The 27561-nt window shown below is 39.7% G+C and overlaps 1 protein-coding gene across 1 annotated transcript; it reads right to left on the bottom strand.

Annotated features, from left to right (window-relative positions):
- Positions 1-6473: 6473 nt before the first annotated feature.
- Positions 6474-27245, bottom strand: LOC132620710 (uncharacterized). Its single transcript, XM_060335183.1, has 2 exons — positions 25422-27245; positions 6474-7097 (listed from the first exon to the last, which is right to left on the bottom strand). Exon 1 carries the CDS (start codon positions 27145-27147, stop codon positions 26287-26289), a length of 861 nt encoding a protein of 286 aa, XP_060191166.1. The 5' UTR covers positions 27148-27245; the 3' UTR covers positions 6474-7097; positions 25422-26286.
- Positions 27246-27561: the final 316 nt, after the last annotated feature.

Raw genomic sequence — 27561 nt, 5'->3', positions numbered from 1 at the left:
GTAATCGCCATGAACGATAAAAGATATGCTAGTAATGACCTCAACTATCGTTGGGTCCCATTGTTTCATCTCCTCCAAAGTTGACTCAACTACACATCATAGATACGTGGCTGCCACATTGGCTCCAACGTTACCTTGACAGCAATTCTGAAATCTGATTCTTTCAAGGTACTCTTTCATTATTTTATCTTTAGTAGTAACTAGGAGTAGTTGCGCTCGTGTAAGGAGCAAGCAAAATTAATTATGTACCTTAATTGGATGTGTTTTGTGTTCACACATTATTTCATTTTGTCAACGTTAACCGTTAGTAATACGCCAATTAATTTCTTAATTGATAAAGGTTTATTTATAAAATGTTAAGGTATATGCAGACAAAGATCTCATAGCTAAATCTCCTCAATGTGTCAAATATCTGTTTTCTGTTCACGTTTCTTGATGAACACAAACATCTATCACACCCCACATAGAATATGGATGGATTAGAAGTAATCTACAAAAGATGTTTTCCTTATCATAATACTATGTACACCAGACGAACTAAGACATGCATGTATGAATCCTTATCATATTTGATAGGCTTAATGCATATGTAGCCTCCCAATTTTTATTTTTTTTCACCTCAACTAAGTGTTGTTCCTATTAAACTCCTAAACTCGTCCTCAAGTATGTTTATCAAACCCTCTAAATCTGATTTTGATTAGAAGCAAATATTAAATTGTGGTAATAAGGTGAAGTAATATTTTAGACGTGTGGTAAGTTATTCTTTAGGTCATGGATGTGTCGAGTTCTGCTCTTCCATTGCCAGCTTTATTAAGAGCTTACTCTTTTTTTCCCTCTCAATTGCTGCTAATCTTAGCTAAAAGATGACATAATTAAATTAGAATATATATTAGTATGTTGCTGCATTGAAGATAGAATACTATGTACGTCAGATTGTGTTTGATAGATACACTTGAGGACGAGTTCAGTGATTCAATAGGAACACCACTTAGTTAAGGTGCCAAAAATGGAAAAAAGAGACAAATTCAGGAGGCTGCATATGTATTAAGCCTATTTGATCTATGTAATGTCTATTTTTAGTACAGAAAAAAGGCAAACTAAATGCCTTCATTTTGCATTGACTTTAAATGATTAATTCATCTTTAACTCCCAAGTTTGTGATTAATTCATCTATAAACTCCAAGTTTGAACTTCATCATAAAAAATTACCCCACATGACCACATGATTATGCTATCTGTTGTATTCAAACGTAACATCTGTCCAAAACCTGATGATAGAATTTGGAGCACGAGAGAGAAAATTTATAATTCATGTTTTGATTTCGGACATCAATTGCCTTCATTCTTAAATTTTGACAATACAATTTAATTAAGTATCTTCAATCACATTAAAATACCAACAACCACTATATTAAAAAAAAATATATATTCAAAATAATATAAACTTGATAGAAAATTAATTAGAGAGAGTATTACATAATGTTATTATACTATATCCCTTCTGAAATACTTTATAGTTAGCCAGATGATACAAAGATTGTTTTTCTATTCTGCGAAAACATGAATTTCTAGCTTTCTGAAATTGATACTATTTGGAGTGGAGTTTAATAAAGTTTGTTTGTATATGTAGCCTTGAAAATGAAACAAATTAAGATAATTATGATTATCCGTGGTTTGATATTGTGGGCCCCGGGTGTTTGAAAATGCCACCGACATGGACAAATACGATTATACGATTATACAATTATATATTTGTATACAACGTGGCCAGAGACTTGTCACCCATCTGATTTTGCTCCACGCTTCAGTCCTCAGTCTTACCAACCAACTACTCCAGCAAGAAAGTTGTAATCTATAACGATTAACGACCAACTTTCAATTCTTTGGTGGTGAAAATAAGACTTTTAAACTACATCTATATGACTATGTTAACTTTCACAAGCAACAATGAAAAGATAATATTTGTGACCGAAGAACCCGTCCGTCGCAAACTTTGTAATAAGTGAACAAAGTCGTTAGAAATTTAGTCTACATTGATGAATTCCGTCATAAAATCTTCACAAATTCTTCACACTTTTTAGATGAACCATGCTATAAATATTTAATCATAGATCCGTCTATTTCTTGTAGTGAAAGCAATAAACGACTTAGATTGGAGTACTAATTAACTGTTTTTACTGTAAAATCAGATTAAAATGTATAACTTGCGATGAAATTATTTCACCTTTTTTTCACAGTAAACCACACGACCATAAAGAAAAAAGTATATATAACCCTTGGGAAAAAGAGAGATGCTCCTTGCAAGACATACTTGAACCGAAATGAAACTTTGGAAACTTTTGTTAGTAATATAGCTGGCAATGGTTGAAGTAGATAATTAATTTGTCAGATGTGGGGATGCTGTTAATTCAAAATTTGGCCGGCATTTTCTTTGAAAAGTTCAGACTAGTCAATCAATGAATATAAGGATCACATGTGGCAATGACTCACGTTCGACTAGCTAATGTTATCCATTCAAGGACTAAAATTTTTGTCAGTACACCAACTCTTTCCTCCGAAAAAAACTCACTCACACTCACTATCAGCATCTTTAATTAATTCTAAGAGAAAAAACTGCTATGGGCAAAATAAGAAACTTGCATTTATTAATTAAAAAATGTCGTATAATTAATGGTTTTGTAGCATATATACATGAAATAAAACTACGCTTTATCCCAGGTTCGTTGCCCAAAGCTACATTGGTTTTGAAAAACTACATTATAGGACGTTATTAGAATTTGTAATTTTGATAGAGATAAAGATACCCCATCCGTATCAATTTATGTTACACTCTTTTCTTTTTAAAAAGTTAAAAAAAAAAGATATCTTTCAATATTTTGTAAGAATGTAACTTCAAGTTTCCCATATTCTCCTTAATGATATGATTTATAGGCATATAAATTTCTATTGTTTATATTAAATCACAAATTTCAAAAGTTTTTTTTTTGCCTCTGTTAAATTTTGTGACAGTAAATTACCTTTACATAAATTGGGACAAATGGAGTACAATATTTTTCATTACTAGCCTAGATTCTTTTGCAATCCTCCATTTAATAAGCTAATTATCATATATGGACTTTATGTTCCGTGTAAAAAAGTTAGTTTTTAGAAAACAATTATGTAATATTTTTTTATTATTCTTTTTATCTTTTGCTGTGGATAAAAAGTTGGTCTGGATTATGCATTCGGGCTAAACCAAAGCTTATTTCGCAGAGAATTAGGACTTAGACCAAGCTAGTCTATAAGGAATACATTACAAAAAAGCGATTAACGGAATTAAAAAAGAAAAAAAAATGTGGTAAGCGATTAAATTGCTATTGGTAGTTAGCTTTTAATAGACATTTGGACATGCGATTTGAAATCATAGTTTCAAAACATGAGATGAAATCAGCATTCGGACATGCATTTGATCTCATAGTTTCAAACCATGGTTTGACATCCCCAAAGGCATGATTTGGGGTTTCAAACCATGGTTTCAAAATTTTTAAATATAAAACTTGACCCATAAGTTTATATTTTGTAAAGAAAAAGACTCATAAGTTAGTAGATATTTTTAACAATTACTTTCGCCAACCACTTACCAACCTCTATTTATGTCTACCATGTGGGAGAATTATATTAAAGAGTAGTTACATTACTAATCACGTTAAGTTTTCTTTTTTATTGAACTAAAGTTTGATCAATTGATGTTGTATTTTTTAGAAAGGCCTTCTAGTAGCGTATTAATTTTGTTATGAACTATGACTTGCTCATTTAGTATGCTTGTATAAGAATTGAGAATATTTTGATAGTTTTCATAACTTGTGGGGTTTTTATGTCTATAAGAAAAAATACAACTTAAGAAATTCAAATTGCATGTTCAAATCATGGTTTCATCTCATGGTTTCAAACTTTAATTTCAAACCATGTCCAAATTTAGGTATTCACTTTTAGTATAGGATTTGTTTTGATTGTTTCTTCTAAAAATATTTTGATTTTAGTTTGCAATAAATCACCACTAGTATCCTGCTAGATGGTTCTGCTTAAAAAAAAAATGAATTGAATTGATCAATTGATTGATTGCTTGTGTGTTGATTGGATTATATCCTATTTATATAAGGAGAAGTATTGCCCTTAATTCATTTTTTTTTTCTATTTTCGTTTTTCTTAATTTCTTTATTTCTTGTTCCCTTTTTTATTTCATTTATTTCTTTTTTTTTCTTTTTTATCTCCATAATCTAATTTCATTCACTTTTTTTGCTATTTTTATTTGTTTTTATTTTTAAATTTCAGGTGATTTTCATTTATTTTCTTCTCCTTTTCGAATTTCATTTTTTTTCAAATTATTTTTCTTTATTTTTTATTTTTTTCATAATCTAATTCTATAAATCTTTTGGCTCCTTATCTTTATCAATAAAAAGAATAACTGATATATTATCTTTTCTATTTTTAAGTTTTTTATATCTCAAAAAATAATTTATTCTAGCATATAGTATATCAGATTAGTAGCAGCTGAAGTATACTGTTAGAGTATATTATGATACTCACATGGTATATATCATATAATGAGAGGGTATCATACATGACTTGTGGTTCATCCCTTCAATAAAAACACAACTTAATCATCTATGATACCCATACGGTATATATCATATACTGACATGGTATCATAAGAGATTTATTCAGCCTTCAAAAAATACTAATCAGTCCTTTATGATACCCACATGGTATATCATATATTGAGAGGATATCATAGAGGATTGGTTCATTCCATCAATAAAAAACACAACTTAATCATCTATGACATCCACATGGTATATATCACATACTAACAGGGTATCATGAATGAATGACGCGCATGATATATACCATGATAGTATCATGAAGGACTACTGAAGTCCTTGAATGAAACAATCCCTAGTCCTCCATGATACCATCATGGTATAAAAACATCCTGAGATGGTATCATGCAGACTGCTGCAGTCCTTCAATGAAACACTCAACAGTCCTCCATGATACTACCATGGTATAATAATATACTAAGATAGTATAATGTAGGACTATTACAGTCCTCCATGATACCATCATGGTTTAATAATATACTAAGATAGTACAATGCAGGACTGTTGCAGTCCTTCAAACACTCTTCAACAGTCCTCCATGATACCATAATGGTATAAAAATATACTGAGATGATATAAAAAAAAAAACACTCAGTCCTCTGTGATACCAGCCAGACATATATCATATACTGACATTGTATCGTAGAGGAATAATTCACCCATTCAAGAAAAACACAATCCAATCGTCTATGATACACACATGGTATATATCATATATTGACAGGGTATCATAGAAGATTGATTCATTCCTTCAAAAAATGCTACTCATTCCTCTATGATACCCACATGGTATATCATATACTGACATGGTATCATAGAGGACTGACAGTTCATTCCTTCAAGAAAAACACGCAATCCTCTATGATATCATCCTGGTATATATCATCTACTGATAGGGTACCATATGATAGATTCATTGCGATATTACTCAATCCTCATTGATGCCCACACGGTATATTTATATACTGATAGGGTATCATAGAGGACTGACAATTCATTCCTTCAAGAAAAAACACGCAGTCTTATATGATATCGTCCTGTTATATATGATATACTGATAGGGTACCATAGATGGCCAGTTTTTTACAATATTACTCAATCCTCTATGATGCCTACATGGTATATATCATATACTGATAGGGTATCATAGAGGATAGAGGACTAGTTTATTTCTTCAAGAAAAACACTCCTCAATCCTTTATGATACCCATATGGTATACACCATATACTATATACTGACAAGGTATCATAGAGGACTGGTTCATTTCTTCAAGAAAAACACAACTGAATCATCTATGATACCCACATGACATATATCATATACTGATAGGATATCATAGATGACTGACCCACATGATATATCATATACTCGCAAGATATCATGGATGACTGACCCACATGATATATCATATACTCGCAAGATATCATAGAGGACTGATTCATTCCTTAAAAAAAAAAAAGAGCTCAGTATTATCTAGGATACCCACATGGTATATATCATATATTCACAAGACATCATAAAGGACATGTTCATTCCTAAGAGAAAAGAAAATTTATAACAACAATACAAGAATATTTTAATTTTATATATCATTTAGCAAGTTTTACATGTGGTAAAAAAATACAGTTTTGTTTTCATTTGTAAAAGAATTATTTTTATAATTTTTTTTATTTTTATAATTTATTATTAATAAATAAACTAGTGACTTTGGTATTTTCTTAATTACTTCTTGTTATAGTCTAATTATTTAATCTTTCATATTTTTATTAATCTAAAAATAATTAACTCTCTCTCTCTCTCTATATATATATATTAATTTCATCTATAAAAAAAACAATTGGGAAAATACAAAATAGCATTGATTACTTGCTTTCTAACAAAATATAATCAAATAATACATCAATTTTATCAACAGTGATGCATGAGCATTCGGTTAATGACAAATTCATATGAATTGTGGTATTATTGTTTGTGTGCATTCGGTGAGGACAAGCTTAGATTGAAGAGGGGAAGGGATAATTGGAGGGGGTATGTCGGGTAATAAGTTTTGACCGGCTAGGTATTAGAGTCATTAGAATATATAGGGGTAAAGGTTGGTATTTTTTTTTTTTTTTTGGTAAAACGGAAATTTTTATTAATACTAGAACGTTACATTGGTAGTAGTAGCCACAGAGTCAGTAGTAGACACGGATTCGCTATCATTCATAGCGATTACATGTAAGTTTCCTAGACTTGCCAAATTATTACAAGTAGATAACGAGACTAGTTTAGTAGATAATTCTCCGTCCTGATCTGCTTGTACTACTGGCTGAGCAGGGGTTGGAGGAGATGACACCACAGTTAACTAATTACATACTGGCAGCTGGGAACCCATTTTGGCCAAAACATGAGCACATTTATTCCCTTCTCGGAAGCTATGCCGTACCACTGGATTCTGCAACCTCCTCAATAGGCACCTGCATTCATGGACAAGTGATTGATAGTTAGAGCATGAATGCTGTAAAAGTTGTAAAACTTCAACAGAATCCGCTTCTATTTCTATGGTACAAGTTGATGTTGAGCAGCAAGTGCCAGGCCTTGCAGCAAAGCCTAGAGCTCTGGAACGAGATGATTACAAGCAGTAATTTTATTCCAAAATCCAAAGATCCATTCACCACTAGAGTTACGAATAACACCGCCTATTCCACCAGATTGAGTTATGTTGGAGAAGGCTCCATCTATAATGAGTTTAAAATGATGGGGAGGTGGTGGTAGCCATTTGACAGTGATAGTCTTGTAGGTGAGAGGCCTTGAGATGGTCTTGTGGGTGATAGGTCTTGAGTATGGAGGCGAAGTGGTATATTTATATTCGAATGCTCGCATGAGGGCCACGTGGGGTGACTTCAAGTTAGCTTTGCTATTGAAACTATTGTTATTACGATTGAGCCAAAGGTGCTAGAGCGCAAAGGGGTAAAACTCCTGCCAAGTTAATAGGTCGTTACATATGGGTATATCAACGTTATGTAGAATCTAGAACAAATGGTGTTGTTGGGTGGGAATTCTTTGTATATTGATCCAAGGTCCATCCAATTTTTTTTTTTTTTTTTGCAATGTAACATTCAAAGAATATATGATGGATAGTCTCATGATTAATGTGGCAAATAGGGCATAAAGGGTCAAGGTGCATGCTAATATGGTGTAGGTAAACTCGACATGGGAGTCAATCATGCGAACACAGCCAAAGGAAAAATTTGATTTTGCGAAGCGTGTGCAATTTCCATATCCAGGTAAACTCATAATGAAGCGATGGGTGCTGTTTAAGAGCTTATGGACGGATTTGGTGGCAAATATGATGTTAGAGCTAGGTCCCCAATAAGGTGTATCGAGTGTATTATCTGAGATGGAGACCAGAGAGGCTTGTGCTCGAATTTGTTGGGGGATTGGGAAAGAAAGTGATAGACTATCTAATAGTCTACGTAAATATTGTAAATATTAGGATAATCCTTTCATATATTAGGCATGATCTCTTCCTTATGTATAGTAAATTAAGTCCTATAATTTAGCCTAGTATTATGCTGATAGTTAGATACCTACTTTGTATATAAGGACTTTCATACATCAATACAGATTACGGATTGATTTACTACATGGTATCAGACTAGGTTTCTCCTAAAAACCCTAGCATCCTAAACCCTAGCCGTCCACCTCCCTCTCTCCTAACCCTAGCCGTAGCCGCCCCCCCCCCCCCCTTCCTCCTCCCTCTTCTTTCTTCAATGGCTGACAACAAAAATTTCCATTCTGCTTTAACCATCACGAATGTGAAGTCTTTAATACCAATCACTCTAGACATGGAAACCGACCATTATCACGAATGGGCGACACTATTCAAAGTTCTAACCCGTGTCCACTCCGTACTTGAGCACATCATACCACCAACTGACACCACTGAACTCACCGCGTACAACGTAACGAAGGCGGCTAATCTTCCGCTCTAGAAACGGCTAGATGCGGTGGTCATTTAATGGATATACGCCACCGTATCACATGATATTCTTACCTCTATTCTTGTGGCGGATGATGTTGCGGAGAAGGCTTGGAATCGAGTTGCTCAACTTTTCCAAGATAACAAGCACTCAAGGGCAGCGTACTTTGAAACTGAATTCACCACCACAAAAATGGCCGATTTCGGCTCGGTTATGGCCTATTATAATAGGCTGAAGTCACTCGCGGATCAGCTTGCCAACGTAGGGTCGCCGGTGTCCGACCAACGTATGGTCTTACGCCTCCTTGCAAGCTTACCGGAGACATATGCACACTTTGTCACCACCATCCAGCAGAAGGATGTGCTGCCCTCTTTCTCTAAAGTGTGCTCCAGACTCAAGCTTGAAGACGCCGCAGCCAAGGAACGTGCCCGCGATTCTACTTGTTGATAATGATACTCCCTCCCCGCCACCTGGCGGCACCAATAATTCAACTAACCGTCGTGATAATAATCGTGGCAGGAATTCCACCAGGAACAAAGGAAAGGGGAACAACAACAACAACAACCGCGGGAAATCCGACCGCGGCGGCGGCGGACAGACCAGCCACGGCCAGTGGCCGACGGGATAGCCACCGGCAGGGGGCTACTACTGGCCTGCCTGCCCGCCACAGCAGTGGTCACTGCCCCCTGCCCGTATCCGACAAGGCCGTGGCAGCAGCGTCCCACGACGCCACGGGCCGGCAGCGGCATTCTCGGTGCGGGTCCACGACCTCAGCAGGCCTATTCCATGCATGGTCCATCCTATTCTGGGTACACTCCAATAGACGTGGAGGCAGCCATGCACACTCTATCCATGCATCAACCGGATGAAAATTGGTACATGGACACCGGAGCGACCTCCCATATGACTGCCAACTCAGGTACTCTTACGTCTTATATTAGTTTGAGCAATAATTATGGAATCATTGTTGGTAATGGTAGCACTATTCCAATTCGAGGCTATTGTCATACATCCCTACCCCCACCTAATCCCCAATTACGTCTCAAAATGTCTTTCATGCTCCAAAACTCATCAAAAACCTTATTTCCGTACGTAAATTCACTAAGGACAATAATGTTTCTGTTGAGTTTGATCCTCTTGGGTTTTCTGTGAAGGATTTACCGACAGGGAGCCGCCTAATGAGATGTGAGAGCACCGGGGAATTGTATCCTATCACTGCCACAAAATAGACCACTCCACCATCAACCTTCATTGCCGCCTTACCTAGCTTGTGGCATTCCCGACTCGGCCATCCGGGAAATGCTATCCTTAGTTCTCTTCGTAGTAATGCCTTAATTGAATGTAATAGGGCCCGAACTTCTTTTTGTACCTCTTGTCCTTTGGGGAAACACGTTAAATTGCCATTTTATGATTCATTGTCATTTACTACTATGCCATTTGATATCATTCATAGTGATTTATGGACATATCCTGTTTTGAGTTCTAATGGGCACCGCTATTATGTTTTCTTTCTTGATGATTATAGTAATTTTCTTTGGACTTTTCAAATCTCTAACAAGTCCCAAGTTTATTCTACTTTTCTATCTTTTAAGGCATTAATACAGACTCAATTCGAAAGAGACATCAAAAACATTCAATGTGATAATGGGCGGGAGTTCGCCAATGGGCATTTTAAATCTTTTTGCGCCTCCAATGGTTTAAATTTCAGATTTTCTTGCCCCCATACCTCTCCTCAAAACGGCAAAGCGGAAAGAAAAATTAAATCCATTAACAACATAGTGCGCACTCTTCTTGTCCACTCCTCCATGCCCCCCTCCTTTTAGCATCATGCTCTCCAAATGGCCACATACCTCCTTAATGTACTTCCCACCAAGGTCCTTGAGTATAAATCACCAACGCAAGTTCTCTACCAACGAACCCCCTCTTATTCTCATCTCCGAGTTTTTGGGTGTCTATGCTATCCACTTTTCCCATCTACAACTATTCATAAGTTGCAAGCAAGATCCACCCCGTGTGTATTTTTGGGCTATCCGTTGAATCATAGAGGCTATAAATGTTATGATTTATCCACCAACAAAATCATCATATCAAGGCATGTCATCTTTGAGGAAACTCAATTTCCCTTCTCAAAGTTGCACTCACCAACCCCAACTTCTTATGATTTTTTGGACCATGGGATTTATCTATACACCATGCATTTTCTGTCGCAGCCTACTCCACCCGTTGTTCCCTCGGTGTAGCCCGACCCCCCACTGCCCAGCCCCCCCTCCACTGCTCCACCCGTGACTGCCCAGCAACTCGCCCCCCCACTGCCCAGCAGTCCACCCGCACAGCCACTGCTCAGCAGCCCCTCCCCCCACTGCCCCACCCGTGCCTGCCCAGCAGCCCACCTGCATGGTCACTAGAAGCCAACATGGGATTTTCAAGCCCAAACAACCGTTTAACTTAAACACTTCCACCATCTCGCCTATCCTACGAAATTCTATAAGTGCTTTAAATGACCACAATTGGAAAGCTGCCATGGTTGATGAATATAATGCTCTAATTAAAAATAAGATGTGGGAGTTGGTTCCACGTCCCATTGATGTGAATCTTATTCGTTTTATGTGGATTTTTCGTCATAAAAAGAAATCTGATGTTTCCTTTGAGAGGCACAAAGCCCGTCTTGTCTGTGATGGCAGGTCTCAACAGGTTGGAGTTAACTGCGATGAGACTTTCAGTCCGGTTGTCAAACCGGCTACTATTCGCGCTGTCTTGAGCATTGCACTTGCACACTCTTGGCCCATTCATCAGTTGGACGTCAAGAATGCTTTCTTACACGGTAATCTTAATGAGACTGTTTATATGCATCAGCCTATTGGGTTTAAGGATCCAAAGCATCCCCATCATGTCTGTCTCTTGAAGAAATCGCTGTACGGACTTAAGCAAGCTCCCCGTACATGGTTCCAACGCTTTGCAGACTATGTCTCTACTATTGGTTTTTCACATAGCTGATCTGATCACTCTCTCTTTATTTATTGTCGAGGTTCTGACATTGCTTACATTCTGCTATATGTTGATGATATTATTCTTACAGCTTCCTCAAATGCCCTCAGAAAATCCATCATGACTCTGCTTAGTGTCGAATTTGCTATGAAGGATTTGGGTCCTTTAAGCTATTTTCTGGGTATTGCTGTTACCCGGACTTCACACGGCATGTTTCTCTCTCAGAAAAATTATGCAGCAGATATTATAGAGCGTGCGGGCATGACTGCCTGTAAGCCGAGTCAGACACCGGTCGACACCAAAGCCAAACTTGGTGCCACGGCCGGGCCTTCTTGCGATGATCCCACACAATATCGTAAGTTGGCCGGCGCGTTGCAGTACCTTACATTCACAAGACCATACATCTCCTATGCGGTTCAACAAGTATGCCTTCACATGCATGATCCAAAGGTTGCACATATGCATGCTCTTAAACGCATAATCCGATACATTCAAGGTACTATTGAGTTTGGTCTCCATCTGTACAAATCCTCCATTGCCTCTCTTGTTTCTTATACAGATGCAGATTGGGGTGGTTGTCCGGATACTCGCTGATCCACATCCGGTTAATATGTTTTCCTTGGCGATAATCTCCTCTCATGGTCATCCAAACGGCAACCTACTATGTCTAAGTCCAGTGCCGAGGCCGAATACCGTGGCGTCGCTAATGTCGTCTCTGAGTCCTGTTGGCTTCGCAACCTTCTGTTGGAGCTCCGTTGTCTCATCCGGACAGCTACATTAGTTTATTGTGATAATGTTAGTGCCATATACCTATCAGGTAACCCAGTTCAGCACCAACCCACTAAACATATTGAGATGGACATACATTTCGTACGTGAGAAAGTTGCCCGTGGAGAAGTCTGTGTTCTTCACGTCCCGTCCCGTTACCAGATCGGAGACATCTTCACTAAAGGTCTTCCGCGCGTGCTCTTTGATGATTTCAGGGACAGTCTAAGCGTACGACAACCTCCCGCTTCGACTGCGGGGGTGTGATAGACTATCTAATATTCTACGTAAATATTGTAAATATTAGGATAATCCTTTCATATATTAGGCATGATCTCTTCCTTATGTATAGTAAATTAGGTCCTATAATTTATCCTAGTATTATGATGATAGTTAGATACCTACTTTGTATATAAGGACTTTCATACATCAATACAGATTACGGATTGATTTACTACAGAAAGTCTACTCCAATCCCAAGAATGCTCATTCCAAAGATTGTGAAGACAATAATTAGCTTCGACTGGGAGCACAGGTCCTTGAAGAAGGGATCGCAGATTGTTACTAGCAGGAATCCAAACATAGTCCTAGAGTTTGATACTCATTCCATTACTAGGAGCCTAGATAATTCCTTTAGTACAGATATTTCCTCCTTTAAGAATGCTTTTCCAGATAAAGGATTGGGAGGAAGTCGAAGTAGTAGTACCATATTTATGAATGAGGATGCTGGCCCATAACATCTCGGTGTTGGTAAAGAGCCTCCATGCAAGTCCAGTAAGTAGGGAGAGGTTTTTTTGACGGGCTTTGAGAAGGCCAAGACCACATTGGTCTTTTGTAAGGGTCACAGTTTCCCAATTGATATAGTGGAGTTTTTTCTTTTGTGCAGTGGTGCCCCATATGAAACTACGATGCAATTGATCAATTAAATAACATGTTTTGGTAGGCAATTGGAAATATTGCATAATATGGGCCGGTAGAGTGTTGAGGGTAGATTTAGCAAGGGTAAGGCACCCCGTAGGGGTAAGAAATTTAGTTTTCCAAAGTGCGAGCTTGTTTTTCATTTTATCAATAATGAATTGAAAATCAGGTGGCCAAGGAGCATGGTGGAGAATGGGAAAGACAAGATAAATGCCAAAACAAGTAGATTCTTTAATTTGAAGCCTCTGTAGGACTAGATTTCGAATTTCTTGGTTGTAGCCTTTGGAGTAAATGGCCTTTGATTTAGCAATATTAACTTTTTGTCCAGAGTAGTGGCAGAAAAAGTTGAGACAGGTTTGAATTGTGTGTATGGTTTTGAAGTTAGCCTTAGCCATTAGTGTGAGATCATCCGCGAAAAATAAGTGGGATAGGGCAGGACCTATATTTGTTAGGGAGATAGGATCTCATTGCAGTGTATCAACTTGGTAATCTATTAGCATAGAGAACATTTACATGTAAAGAATGAAAATATATGGGGACATGGGATCCCCTTGAGGACTTCCTCTTGTAGGCGAAAAATAATTTGTGATGGTGTCGTTAATGAGAATCGCAATATTACTAGTACTAATACAATTCATGATAGTAATTTTTAGGGGAAATTTAAAGAAAAGCAATGTCTGGTAGACAAAGGACCATTCAATCCTATCAAAGGCTTTTTCTAGATCAATTTTTAACATAAGAGTACCTTTAGAGCCTTTTCTCTTATTGATATGATGGAGAATTTATTGGACAAGAATGGCATTATCACAAGCTCTTCGACCTTTCAAAAAACTGGCTTGATAAGGACCTATTAGATTTGAGAGGAAGGGCTTGATGCGATTAACAATTATTTTCGTAATAATTTTGTAAATAGTATTATAAAGCCCTATGGGTCGAAAATTCCGAAGATTATTAGCATTTTGGAACTTAGGGATGAGACAAAGGTACGCATCATTCAGTTTGGGCGGGAGGCACTGTGTTTTAAAGATGTCATGACATAGTTGAAGGATAGACTTACTCACAATTTGCCAATACTGTTGGTAGAAGTGGGGATGAATTCCATCTGGGCCTGGGGCCTTAAATGGTTTGAAGGAATATATAGCCTGAATAACTTCATAATTTTGGAGAGGGTGATCAAGTAAAGTTAAATTTATGGTGTCGGCTAGTGTGGTTGGAGAAGAGGATTGTTCGGGAGAAAGAGAACTACTCTGTAGTGAACATTTGTTGGAAGTAATTAGTGGTGTGAGCAATAAGCTTAGAGGGGTCAGTGATCCAAGTACCATCATCATCTTTGAAGAAAGCTATCCTATTTCTCCTTCTCCGATTAATGACCGAGAGGTGGAAAAAACGAGTATTCGCATCACCCTCATTTAGCCAGTTTATTCGGGATCTAATTTTCTAGTGGTCTTCCTCTACTTTAAGCCAATGGTTGTACTCTCCGATAAGGGTATATTCGAGATCTTGAAGATATTGACTATGGGGGTAAGAAGGAGAGTTTTGAATGGCATTCAACCTAGCCAAAATCATATTTTTTTGGTGGAAAATGTTACCAAAGGTTTGCTTACTCCAAGTAGTAACTCTATCTTGAAAAGTGACTAGAGCAGAATGGTAATCTAATTGTCCCAAACTTTGTTGCACTATATTCCTAAACTCAGGGTGGGATGACCAATAACTCTCTAGCCTAAAAGGTTTGTTAGTAAAGACCCTAGGACTGTTTTGAAAGTTTATTAGGATAGGATTATGGTCGGAGTAGGTTTTTGGTAAGTGAGTGGTAGAAGTATTAGGGTAGGCTTGCAACCATTCATCATTCGCGAAACACCTATCTAACCGTTCAACAATAAGACCTTTGTTTTTTTCCTATGATTGGACCAAGTATATCTACCCCTTTGAAGCCTAAGTCTATGAGACTACATTGATTCATGCAATTCCAAAAAGCAAAACTCCTATTGTTGTTGATTTTTCTACCATCCCCCTTATCAGACTGCCTTAAGATCTCATTAAAATCCCCAGCCACTAGCCACTTTCCTGGGACAGCCTGGGAAAAGGAACGTAAATTATCCCACAACAGTCTACGATTTGCTATCTTAATACTCCCATAAATAACACTGAAAATCCAAGGGTAGGGAGTAGGATTGTCACGACCCGACTCGGGGCCGCGACGAACACCCGGTGTTAACCCACCCGAGCACCCTCTTAGCTTACTCTTATACTTACATCTAGGTGAGCCACATAATTATACATGCATTTCCATTCATTCGTCAACTAGTATCATCTGGAAAACAACCCATTTATATCATCGTAGGCATTTATGCCACATCAATGTACATGGGCCCACGTGACCAACAAAATGATATACAAAACATAGGCCAACAAGGCCAAACACATCTACCCACACACACACATATATTTACAAGCCTCTAAGAGTATAACATATCACATTAGCGGGACAGGACCCCGCTATGCCCATAATTATATACACAAAAGAATGAGTACCCAAAAGATATGGCTCCGAAGGAAATGAAGCTCTCTATGTAATCTCCAAATAGGCAGCTATGGATCAAGTCTGTCTCCCTGTGCACCTGCGGGCATGATGCAACGTCCACAAACAAAAGGATGTCAGTACGAAGAATGTACTAAGTATGTAAAGCGTGATTAACATCAATATAGAAGCATCATAGACAATATATGAAGTGGCACAGGAGGGAAGACAATAATATCATCATCATGGCACTTATCTGCCTTTCATAGGAACTTTCCATTTCTCATGCGTATTTCATAATAGTGCTCATACCCTACTTAGGCTCATATTCGCATACATGTCCTTATTCGTATTCGTATACATAGTCTTTTCACATTCATATTCATATTATATACATAGCCATACACTTATATACATACATAGCGTGCCCGACCATAAGGTTCGGTGTTTCATACGTACTTAGCCAACCAAGGCTCAATGTTATTTCTACCTGGCCCTACCAAGGCTTCAGGGTTATCCGTACCATCTGCAGAGGTGTGCGCGCGTTACGTAATCGTATACATACTTTATACATAATCATATACATATATCCTACCCGGCGTTATAAGCTCGGGGTATCATTATAGCCCTTCATAGGCACATATAAGTATAACAGCCTGTAGGCACCTTTGGCATCATTATTATTATTATCGTCATCACTATTTTCGTCATTATTGCTACATCCATATCTTAGGCTTACTCGTCATATGAGGGGCGTAGTACAATCGTAGTACATGTTAAGAATCGTGAGCTTATGAGCTCGGAGTGTCAATCACTTGAATACAACATACTCATATAGAGGAATTAGAGGTTTGGCCAAGAATCATGCCTTATGAAAGAAGGGTTAGCCTTACATACCTTTTCGTCGGACTATTCTACACTTGCACGTTTCCTTCCAATGCTAGCGTCTATACCTTCATTAATATCATAACAATGGCCATTAGTCATTCACATCATCCACATTATCTAGATTTCTCAATTTGCTTCTAATTCTCCCGTATTAATGGTCATGACCTCTAACTTCGTCCATTCGTCTAAAGTGTCGAGTTCATGATCTTAGTACCATTTATAATACATTCATATCGTAACACAACAACATTCATAATTCAATTCAAACTATTCCTCAAAATGTCACTATTCACCATTCATGACCTAGTTGACCACATTTCCTACAATCCATGTATTTTAATTTTCCAATACCTTAAACATCATGTAAAAATCATGAATCTTACCTTAGAAGTTGTAGGAACAAGCTTTGGTTGATAATACTCCTCTTTGATCAAAACCCTAGTTTTTCTCCATTTGGATTTCTTGACTTGGATGATCCTTGATGATTCCCTTATCCTTGATTCACTTGTCTTAATGTTATTGATGGCTTATAATCCTTGAAAACTCATATAATAAATGTAGAGAGAAGTTTTTGAGAGAAGTGGTGTAATGTTGTAGTGAAATAAAACAAGTGTTGGTCCCTTTATTTAATGACTTGTGAAATCTGTGCTGAGATGAACAGTGGTCGTCCATCGTGGTTTACGGCCCATATTCCACTATACGGCTCGTCCTCCATGGGCGTATTTAACCATTTCCAGAACCAGAAGCTGGGCTGCCTTCATGGTGGTTTACGACCATGGTTTACGGGCCGTAAATCACTTTACGGTCCGTCCACCTGGTCGTGTTTTACCATTTCTTGACTGGGCAGAAAGTTGAAACCTTGCATGGCAGTTTACGGACCGTATTGCAATTTACGGTTCGTATTTTGCGATTTACGACCACTGGGCAGTTGCAATTCTGCAACTTCCCATATTTCTTAGACTTCTCATTTTAATCACCCCCGTCCATGTACATGCATTGCTCACCTCGTATCTCATATTAACTTAGCCAACTTCCTCGTCTCACATCGGATACTTTCGAAATCTCGCCTAAGGTCATCAAACATCGTTTCTTGCTCATAGACATCATGCACTCACATTCATCACTAGTTCATCCACTTGCGTACCAACGGAAAAATTTTCGAGGTGTAACATTCTCCCCCCCCCCCCCCCCTCCCTTAAGAACATTCGTCCTCGAATGTTAAAGTGTTCGGGGATTCTAGAAAAATTTCGCCAGAGTTTCCCTTACATTATGGCACTGCCATCCTGCCACAACAGCCCATAATATTGAGGCCACACAGGGCCACTACATAATAACATAAAAATATTGGCCACACACGACCCAAAAGCATAAAAGGAAAACGTGCATACCTTATGATCTCGACGTCTCATTTTGTACTTCTTCCAAGGGCTGAAATAGATGTGGGTATTTGGATTGCATACTCTCTTCTGCTTCCCATGTCATTTCCTCGATTGTTGTTCCTCCATAAGACCTTAACTGAGGCCACTTCCTTGTTTCTAAGTCTTCGTACTTGCCTATCTAGTATGGCAATGGGTATCTCTTCATAAGTCAATTTCTCTGTTACTTGCACATCATTCACTGGGACGATCCTAGTAGGATCTCCAACACATTTCCGAAGCATCGAAACATGAAATACTGGATGAACTGACTCCAAGTCTGGAGGTAGATTTAACTCATAGGCCACTTTGCCTATCTTGCGTACAATTTCGTATGACCCAATATACCGGGGACTGAGCTTCCCCTTTTTTCCAAATCTCATCATGCCCTTCATCGGCGACACTTTCAAGAATACCCAATCTTTCACTTCGAACTCTAAGTCTCTTCGACGATTATCCGCATAGGACTTCTGACGACTTTGAGCCGCTAGCAACCGATCTTGTATGAGCTTAACTTTCTCTATTGCTTGCTGGACCAAGTCTGGCCCTATCAACTTAGTTTCTCCGGTTTCAAACCACCCAATTGGGGATCTACACTTTCACCCATATAGAGCTTCATACAGTGCCATTTGAATGCTGGAATGGTAACTATTATTGTAAGCAAATTCAATGAGTGGCAAATGATTATCCCAATTTCCTCCAAAATCTATCATACATGCTCGCAACATATCTTCAAGAGTCTGAATGGTACGTTCGGCCTGCCCATCGATCTGTGGGTGAAACGCCGTGCTAAGGCGCACTTGGGTCCCTAGACCCTCTTGGAACGATCTACAAAACTTGGTTGTAAACTGGGTCCCTCTATCGGAGATAATAGATACTGGAACGCCATGGAGTTTCACTATCTCTTTAAGATAAAGCTTCGCATAATCTTCTGCCATATAGGTCGTTCTGACCGGTAAGAAATGCGCCGACTTTGTGAGTCTATCCACGATCACCCATATAGAATCATACTTACGTCGAGAACGGGGTAACCCTGTAATGAAATCCATATTAATCACTTCCCACTTCCAAGTTGGGATTTCTATAGCTTGCAATAAGCCACCCGGCTTTTGGTGCTCGATCTTCACTTGTTGGCAATTAGGACATTGAGCTACAAATTCCGCTACGTCTTTCTTCATTCCATTCCACCAATATATAGACTTAAGATCATGATACATTTTCGTCGCTCCGGGGTGAACGGAGTAACGGGAACAATGAGCTTCCCTCAATATTTGGTGACGTAGACCTACCACATCGGGAACACATAACCTGCCTCGACATCGGAGAACTCCGTCTTTCGAAATATCAAATGATGACTCCTCCTTCTGAGGGAGTGTATCTCTGTACTGCATTAGCATGGGATCCTCATATTGTCGCTCTTTTACTTCCGCTACTAGCGATGAAACGGCTGAATTCTGAATAGTAGCTCCGCTGCTACCTGAGTCCACTACTCGGACTCCTAGGCTCGCTAACTGTTGAAGCTCACGGGCCATCTCTTTCTTTTCTGGTCGTACATCACTTAGACTTCCCATGGATCTGCGGCTAAGAGCGTCAGCCACAACGTTAGCCTTTCCGGGGTGATACAAGATATCAATATCGTAATCCTTTAGCAACTCCAACCATCGTCGTTGTCGCAAATTCAACTCTTTATGCTTGAAGATATACTGAAGGCTCTTATGATCTGTATAAACATCCACATGGACACCATATAAATAATGTCGCCATATCTTTAATGCATGGACCACTGCGGCTAATTCTAAATCGTAGGTTGGATAGTTCTGTTCATGTTTCCGTAATTGTCTAGAAGCATACGCAATCACCTTACCATTTTGCATCAATACACAACCTAGCCCGACGCCTGAAGCATCACAATAAATAACATATCCTTCCAATCCCTCTGGAAGTGTCAAGACTGGGGCTGAAGTCAATCGGTCTTTCAACTCTTGGAAACTACGCTCGCAAGCATCTGTCCATTGAAACTTAGATGACTTCTGAGTCAACTTGGTGAGTGGCGCAGAAATAGAAGAAAAACCCTCAACAAATCTTCTGTAATAGCCTGCTAAGCCCAAAAAGCTACGAACCTCTGTAGGAGTCGTGGGCCTTGGCCAAGTCTTCACGGCCTCGATCTTTTGGCTATCCACTCGAATACCATCAGCTGCAACAATATGGCCCAGAAATGATACCGAGTTCAACCAAAACTCACACTTGGAGAATTTTGCAAACAACTCTCGAGCTCGAAGAACTCCAAGGACAATTCGCAAATAATCCGCATGCTCGTCCTCGGATCTAGAATACACTAAGATGTCGTCGAGGAATACAATTACAAATAGATCCAGAAAAGGTCTGAATACATTGTTCATTAGGTCCATAAACACTTCCGGGGCATTAGTTAACCCAAACGACATTACTCGGAACTCGAAATGGCCATATCTTGTTCTGAAAGCTGTCTTAGGGATATCTTTATCCCTAACTCTTACTTGGTGATACCCGGACCTCAAATCAATCTTTGAAAACCATTTGGCACCTTGCAATTGATCAAATAAATCATCAATCCTCAGGAGGGGATAGTTGTTCTTAATCGTCACTTTATTCAATTGCCGATAATCAATGCACATTCTCAAGGAGCCATCCTTCTTCCGGCCGAACAATACGGGTGCCCCCCATGGGGATGAACTAGGCCTAATGAAGCCTTTATCAAGCAAGTCCCTCAATTGCTCCTTCAACTCTTTCAATTCCGCGGGTGCAATTCTATATGGGGAATAGATATGGGTTTAGTGTCTGGCAACACATCAATCGCAAAATCGATCTCTCGCTCGGGAGGAAGGCCTGGAAGCTCTTCCGGGAACACATCCAGAAACTCGTTCACTACCGGAACTGACTGAAGAGTCGGCGACTCAGCTTCTACATCTTGAACTCGCACTAGGTGATAAATACACCCTTTCGTGATCATCTTCCTTGCCTTTAAATAGGAAATAAACCTACCTTTTGGTGATGCCGCATTCCCTTTCCATTCTAAGACTGGTTCTCCCGGAAACTGGAAACGAACCATCTTCATTCGGCAATCAACATTGGCATAACAAGAAGCCAACCAATCCATGCCCATAATAACGTCAAAATCTACCATTTCTAGCTCATGCAAATCAATCATGGTACGACGATCACAAATCACAATCACACAATTCCTATATACTCGGCTAGCTATTACCGAGTCACCCACGGGTGTAGACACCTCAAAAGGTTTGATAGACTCCGGCTCAATTATAAATAGACCCGCAATATATGGAGTAACATATGATAATGTGGAGCCCGGATCAATCAAAGCACATACATCATGAGAGAATACCGATAATATACCTGTGACCACATCAGGAGAAGACTCAAGATCATGGCGTCCAGCCAAAGCATAAATACGGTGCTGAGGACCGCTAGTACTGGGAGCTCTGCCTCTACCTCTACCATGGCCGACTGGCGCATGTGAACCTGGCCCCGTAGGGCGTACAGATGCTGAAGATCCGGCTACCGACCCTGATGGCTGGGTCCTACCTCTACCATGCACTGAGGGGCAATCACGCATAATATGGCCCGGTCGACCACATGAATAGAAAACATCTGAACCCAATCGGCATTGACCCCAATGCGACTTCCCACACTGGGAACATCGTGGTATAGGTGGCCTTGACTGGCCTGAATCACCTCTAAACTGGGACCCCGGATAAATCTGACTCGGCCTTGAACGAACAGATCTATCAAGGCCCTGGTCTGGAAACCGTGGAGGTGCACTGGTCATAGAATAGCCCGAATGTCTAGGGAACTGTTACCTGTGTCCACCTCTGGACTCACTTATTGGGCCCGAAGATCTGGCCCTCTTGCTATGTCCCCTATCCTGTTCACGTTCACTTCTCCGCTGCTGTAGGCTTTCCTCTAAGTTCTGAGCATGTGCCTGAATGCGGGCAATATCCATACCGTCCTGAAGGGACGCAGTCAAGCATTTGTCCATCAGATGGGGCCCTAGGCCCTTTACAAATCGGTGTACCCGGTCGCCCATATCTGCTACCATGGCCGAAGCATACTTGGCCAAGGTGTTAAAACGGAGGCTATACTCTAGGGCACTCATACTGCCTTGCCTCAAATTTAAGAATTTATCGGCCCTAGCTCGCCGAATTTCTGGGGGCATATAATGACGGAGAAAAGCATCAACAAACTCTTGCCATACCGAGGGAGGTGCATTGGCCCCCTGTGAAGCCATCCACACTGTATACCACTGGATCGAGACGTCTCTCAATCTATATGACGCCAGCTCTACCGACTCAGTGTCTGAAGCATGTATCAACCGGAGCGTCCTTAGCATACCATCAATAAAGTCCTGGGGATCCTCCTCCGGTTTTGACCCAAAGAATTCCGGAGGGTTCAAAGTAATGAAATCACGGGCTCTTGCACTAACAACCCTATCACCATACCCTAAACTGTGCCTCTGAGCCTGGGCCGCAACCAATTGAGTCAATAAAGTAATGGCCTCTTTTACATCTTGGCCCGAAGCATTTGGTGGAGGAGCTGGAGCTGGGGCTCCTCGGTAATAGGCACTGTCTGGGAGAACTGAGATTGAGCCGCACTCTGGGACTCATCTTCCTCTACTACCGGTGGCGGTGCTCTTTCAGCCCGCTTTTCTGCCACCGTCTTGCCCTTTTGGGCTGCTGTAGCCTTTTTCTTTTTAGGCATCTCTGAAATACACAACACCCGATTTAGGAACAAGAATTTCTTACATCATAGCTCTATCGCACGATTCTTATGAAGAAAGAAAGTCATATATTCCTAAAATGTCTGAAGCCTCTTGTTTATAAGTGTGGCGCGCAACACACCCATAACCAAGACTCTACTAGACACGGCTCGTAGACACATCCTAGGACTGAACTGCTATGATACCACTTTTGTCACGACCCGACTTGGGGCCGCGACGATCACCCGGTGTTAACCCACCCGAGCACCCTCTTAGCTTACTCTTATACTTACATCTAGGTGAGCCACATAATTATACATGCATTTCCATTCATTAGTCAACTAGTCCCATCTGGACAATAATCCATTTATATCATCGTAGGCATTTATGCCACATCAATGTACATGGGCCCACGTGACCGACAAAATGATATACAAAACATAGGCCAATAAGGCCAAACACATCTACCTACACACACACATATATCTACGAGCCTCTAAGAGTATAACATATCACATTAGCGGGACAGGACCCCGCTATGCCCATAATGATATACACAAAAGAATGAGTACCCAAAAGATATGGCTCTGAAGGAAATGGAGCTCTCTATGTAATCTCCAAATAGGCAGCTATGGATCAAGTCTGTCTCCCTGTGCACCTGCGGGCATGATGCAACGTCCACAAACAAAAGGACGTCAGTACGAAGAATGTACTGAGTATGTAAAGCGTGATTAACATCAATATAGAAGCATCATAGACAATATATGAAGTGGCACAGGAGGGAAGACAATAATATCATCATCACGGCACTTACCTGCCTTTCATAGGAACTTTCCATTTCTCATGCGTATTTCATAATAGTGCTCGTACACTACTTGGGCTCATATTCGCATACATGTCATTATTCGTATTCGTATACATAGTCTTTTCACATTCATATTCATATTATATACATAGCCATCACTTATATACATACATAGCGTGCCCGACCATAAGGTTCGGTGTTTCATACGTACTTAGCCAACCAAGGTTCAATGTTATTTCTACCTGGCCCTACCAAGGCTTCAGGGTTATCCGTACCATCTGCAGAGGTGTGCGCGCGTTACATAATCGTATACATACTTTATACATAATCATATACATATATCCTACCCGGCGTTATAAGCTCGGGGTATCATTATAGCCCTTCATAGGCACATATAAGTATAACAGCCTGTAGGCACCTTTGGCATCATTATTATTATTATCGTCATCACTATTTTCGTCATTATTGCTACATCTATATCGTAGTACATGTTAAGAATCGTGAGCTTATGAGCTCGGAGTGTCAATCACTTGAATACAACATACTCATATAGAGGAATTAGAAGTTTGGCCATGAATCATGTCTTATGAAAGAAGGGTTAGCCTTACATACCTTTTCGTCGGACTATTCTACACTTGCACGTTTCCTTCCAATGCTAGCGTCTATACCTTCATTAATATCATAACAATGGCCATTAGTCATTCACATCATCCACATTATCTAGATTTCTCAATTTGCTTCTAATTCTCCCGTATTTATGGTCATGACCTCCAACTTCGTCCATTCGTCTAAAGTGTCGAGTTCATGATCTTAGTACCATTTATAATACATTCATATCGTAACACAACAACATTCATAATTCAATTCAAACTATTCCTCAAAATGTCACTATTCACCATTCATGACCTAGTTGACCACATTTCCTACAATCCATGTATTTTAATTCTCCAATACCTTAAAAATCATGAATTTTGCCTTAGAAGTTGTAGGAACAAGCTTTGGTTGATAATACTCCTCTTTGAGCAAAACCCTAGTTTTTCTCCATTTGGATTTCTTGACTTGGATGATCCTTGATGATTCCCTTATCCTTGATTCACTTGTCTTAATGTTATTGATGGCTTATAATCCTTGAAAACTCATATAATAAATGTAGAGAGAAGTGGTGTAATGTTGTAAGGAAATAAAACAAGTGTTGGTCCCTTTATTTAATGACTTGTGAAATCTGTGCTGAGATGAACAGTGGTCGTCCATCGTAGTTTACGGCCCGTATTCCACTATATGGCTCGTCCTCCATGGGCGTATTTAACCATTTCCAGAACCAGAAGCTGGGCTGCCTTCATGGTGGTTTACGACCATGGTTTACGGGCCATATCACTTTACGGTCCGTCCACCTAGTCGTGTTTTACCATTTCTTGACTAGGCAGAAAGTTGAAACCTTGCATGGCAGTTTACGACTGCCAGTTTACGGACCGTACTACAATTTACGGTCCGTATTTTGCGATTTACGACCACTGGGCAGTTGCAATTCTGCAACTTCCCATATTTCTTAGACTTCTCATTTTAATCACCCCCATCCATGCACATGCATTGCTCACCTCGTATCTCATCTTAACTTAGCCAACTTCCTCGTCTCACATCAGATACTTTCGAAATCTCGCCTAAGGTCATCAAACGTCGTTTCTTGCTCATAGACATCGTGCACTCACATTCATCACTAGTTCATCCACTTGCGTACCAACGAAAAATTTTCCGAGATGTAACAAGGATGTACCGTAATCATAGCATGCAATTCTTGATCAACTTGCATAATTCAAGTAACAGTGACCATATTGGTGAGGAAAAACAAAACAATACCCCCCGACATATCCTGAGCTGGAATTTCAATCAAATCATCAAAATCAAACTCCTCTTTAATGCTAACATGACTAGTCATTCTAGTTTCTAAAAGGGCCACTATGCAGGGATTGTGATTGTTAATAAGATCCCTAAAGTTCCTTTTAAAGTTATCATTATGAGCACCACGAACATTCCAGATAATAATACTAGCACGCCTATTCATCGGGGTGTAAAATTGTGGCATCAGTGTCACTGGCTCCTTCTTCTGAGGAAATGGGCTGGGCCTCAGAGTCGGAATTAGCACTCCAGCTAATTTCACAAGAGCTGGATTGATTGCTGGTTGATGATTGAATGAACATTTGAGCAGCGCTATCGGGCAGTTGTGAATGTATTTTTTGTCCTCGTCCTCCGGGAACAACATAAGGGCTACTTTTTGAGACCTGATATTTATGTGAACGAGGTTCTGGGTGGTGGTATCTTCTACCATCTCGATTTATTCTTGTGGCTCTTGTTCTGGTAGAACAATGGAATTATCTATTGGGATTGGGTTGGGATGGTCCATGGGAATGAGATTGGGATCTTATGCAGGTGGGTTCTGGACTGGGTGAGGTATCCATGGGTAGAACAAAGGATTCACATTGATTAGTTCTTGTGGGGTGAAGAAAAGAAGCTGTGGGAAGTGGTTGATGTTGGGCAGTGGGTTGAAGTGTGGTCCCAAGTTCCCTAGGTTCTGCATGTGATGAAAAGTGGTCGGAGCTACTGCTGGAGCCAGTGGATTGAGGATGTTGCGTAGCTAGATGTTATTTAAGTAGTTGTCCATGGCTAGTTTCATCCCCTCCAATATCAGATGTGCCAAGAAGTTTGGGTTCTGAAGGATTAGAACAGTGTTCACTCCGTTGATGGTCATGTTGAAACACACTGCCTGTACCTGTAGTCCCAGTTCCACCCACAACTGAGGTTGGTGTATGGGGTGAAGAGGTTGTATGGCAAACACTAGATGATGGTTTGCAAATTGGGGTGGAAATGGTGGTAAGTTGTTCATTTGTGGAAAGGGTGGGCGTTGTAGTGGAAATAGTGGTTGTAAGTGGACTATTCCGTCCACCAGAAATGGGGGCGTGAATATTGTGTAAAGGAGTAGGAAAAGATATAGTAATATCAGTAGAGTGAGATTGTGGAGAAAATGATGGCAAATCACTGCATGGGGATATGTTTTGTATGCTATTGGTTAATTCTGGCATGGAGGAGTTTATATTGTTAAATCGTAACTGGCTATTGCTGTGTAGCTGGAGGTCCATTTGGCAGTTCGTTTTTAGCAGGTGTATTTGAGGAGATGACGTGTCCTGTGGAGACTTATCCAAGTGAGCCCTAGCCATTGGTTTTGTAAAACCATTAGTAGTATCTACAGGTGTCCCTATTACATTGGGTAAAAGTTTTTGGTGTGACACGTTGGAGACAGCTGGCACAGGAACAGTTGGCATAGGGCTTGTTTGGCTGGGCCTTGTTTGTATAGAAAAAGCAGCCAAATTAGTGTTTTCTCCAGGAAGTTGGGTACTGTTTAAGGTGTCAGGAATAGAATTGTTTAAACTAGAAATATTCTCTGAAAGGGCAGAGAACGGATTTGTCGAGACAATTAATGGCGAAGAAGTGATGATGGAAACCATAGTAAAAGATCCTTTATGAGAAGAAACATTTAATACGAGATTATTATCAGTGACTAAATGAGAACTGGATACATGTTCAGAACCTTTTGAAGATTTAAATTTGCTGGTTGGACTACCAGTAGAAAGAAAGGAAGTAGAGTTTGAGTTAGTATTTGTGTCAGCAAAACGAATAAAACTAGAAGTACCCAAACTTTTCGATTTAAACGCTAATTTTGGGTAGAGATGTACTTACTCAACCCTGCATAAATTTTTTTAACGTTTATACCTAATGGGTCAGGGAATGATTGTGATGAAGTTACATAGGTGTTACACCTCGAAAAGAAATTTCGCGTCATTTGCGTTGTAAGTAAATTAACATAAGCTCGGACAAGTCATGGAACCCTTATAAGGTTAATGAAAAATCTTAACAAGTGT

Source organism: Lycium barbarum, chromosome 2 (assembly GCF_019175385.1).
Source record: "Lycium barbarum isolate Lr01 chromosome 2, ASM1917538v2, whole genome shotgun sequence".
Lineage (NCBI taxonomy): Eukaryota > Viridiplantae > Streptophyta > Magnoliopsida > Solanales > Solanaceae > Lycium > Lycium barbarum.
The sequence above is the reverse complement of the archived record's forward strand: the minus strand, read 5'-3'. Positions and strand labels throughout refer to the sequence as shown.

Excerpts from the sequence above, each read along its gene's own strand:
- LOC132620710 (XM_060335183.1), bottom strand. The coding sequence starts at position 27,147 with ATGGTTTCCATCATCACTTCTTCGCCATTAATTGTCTCGACAAATCCG.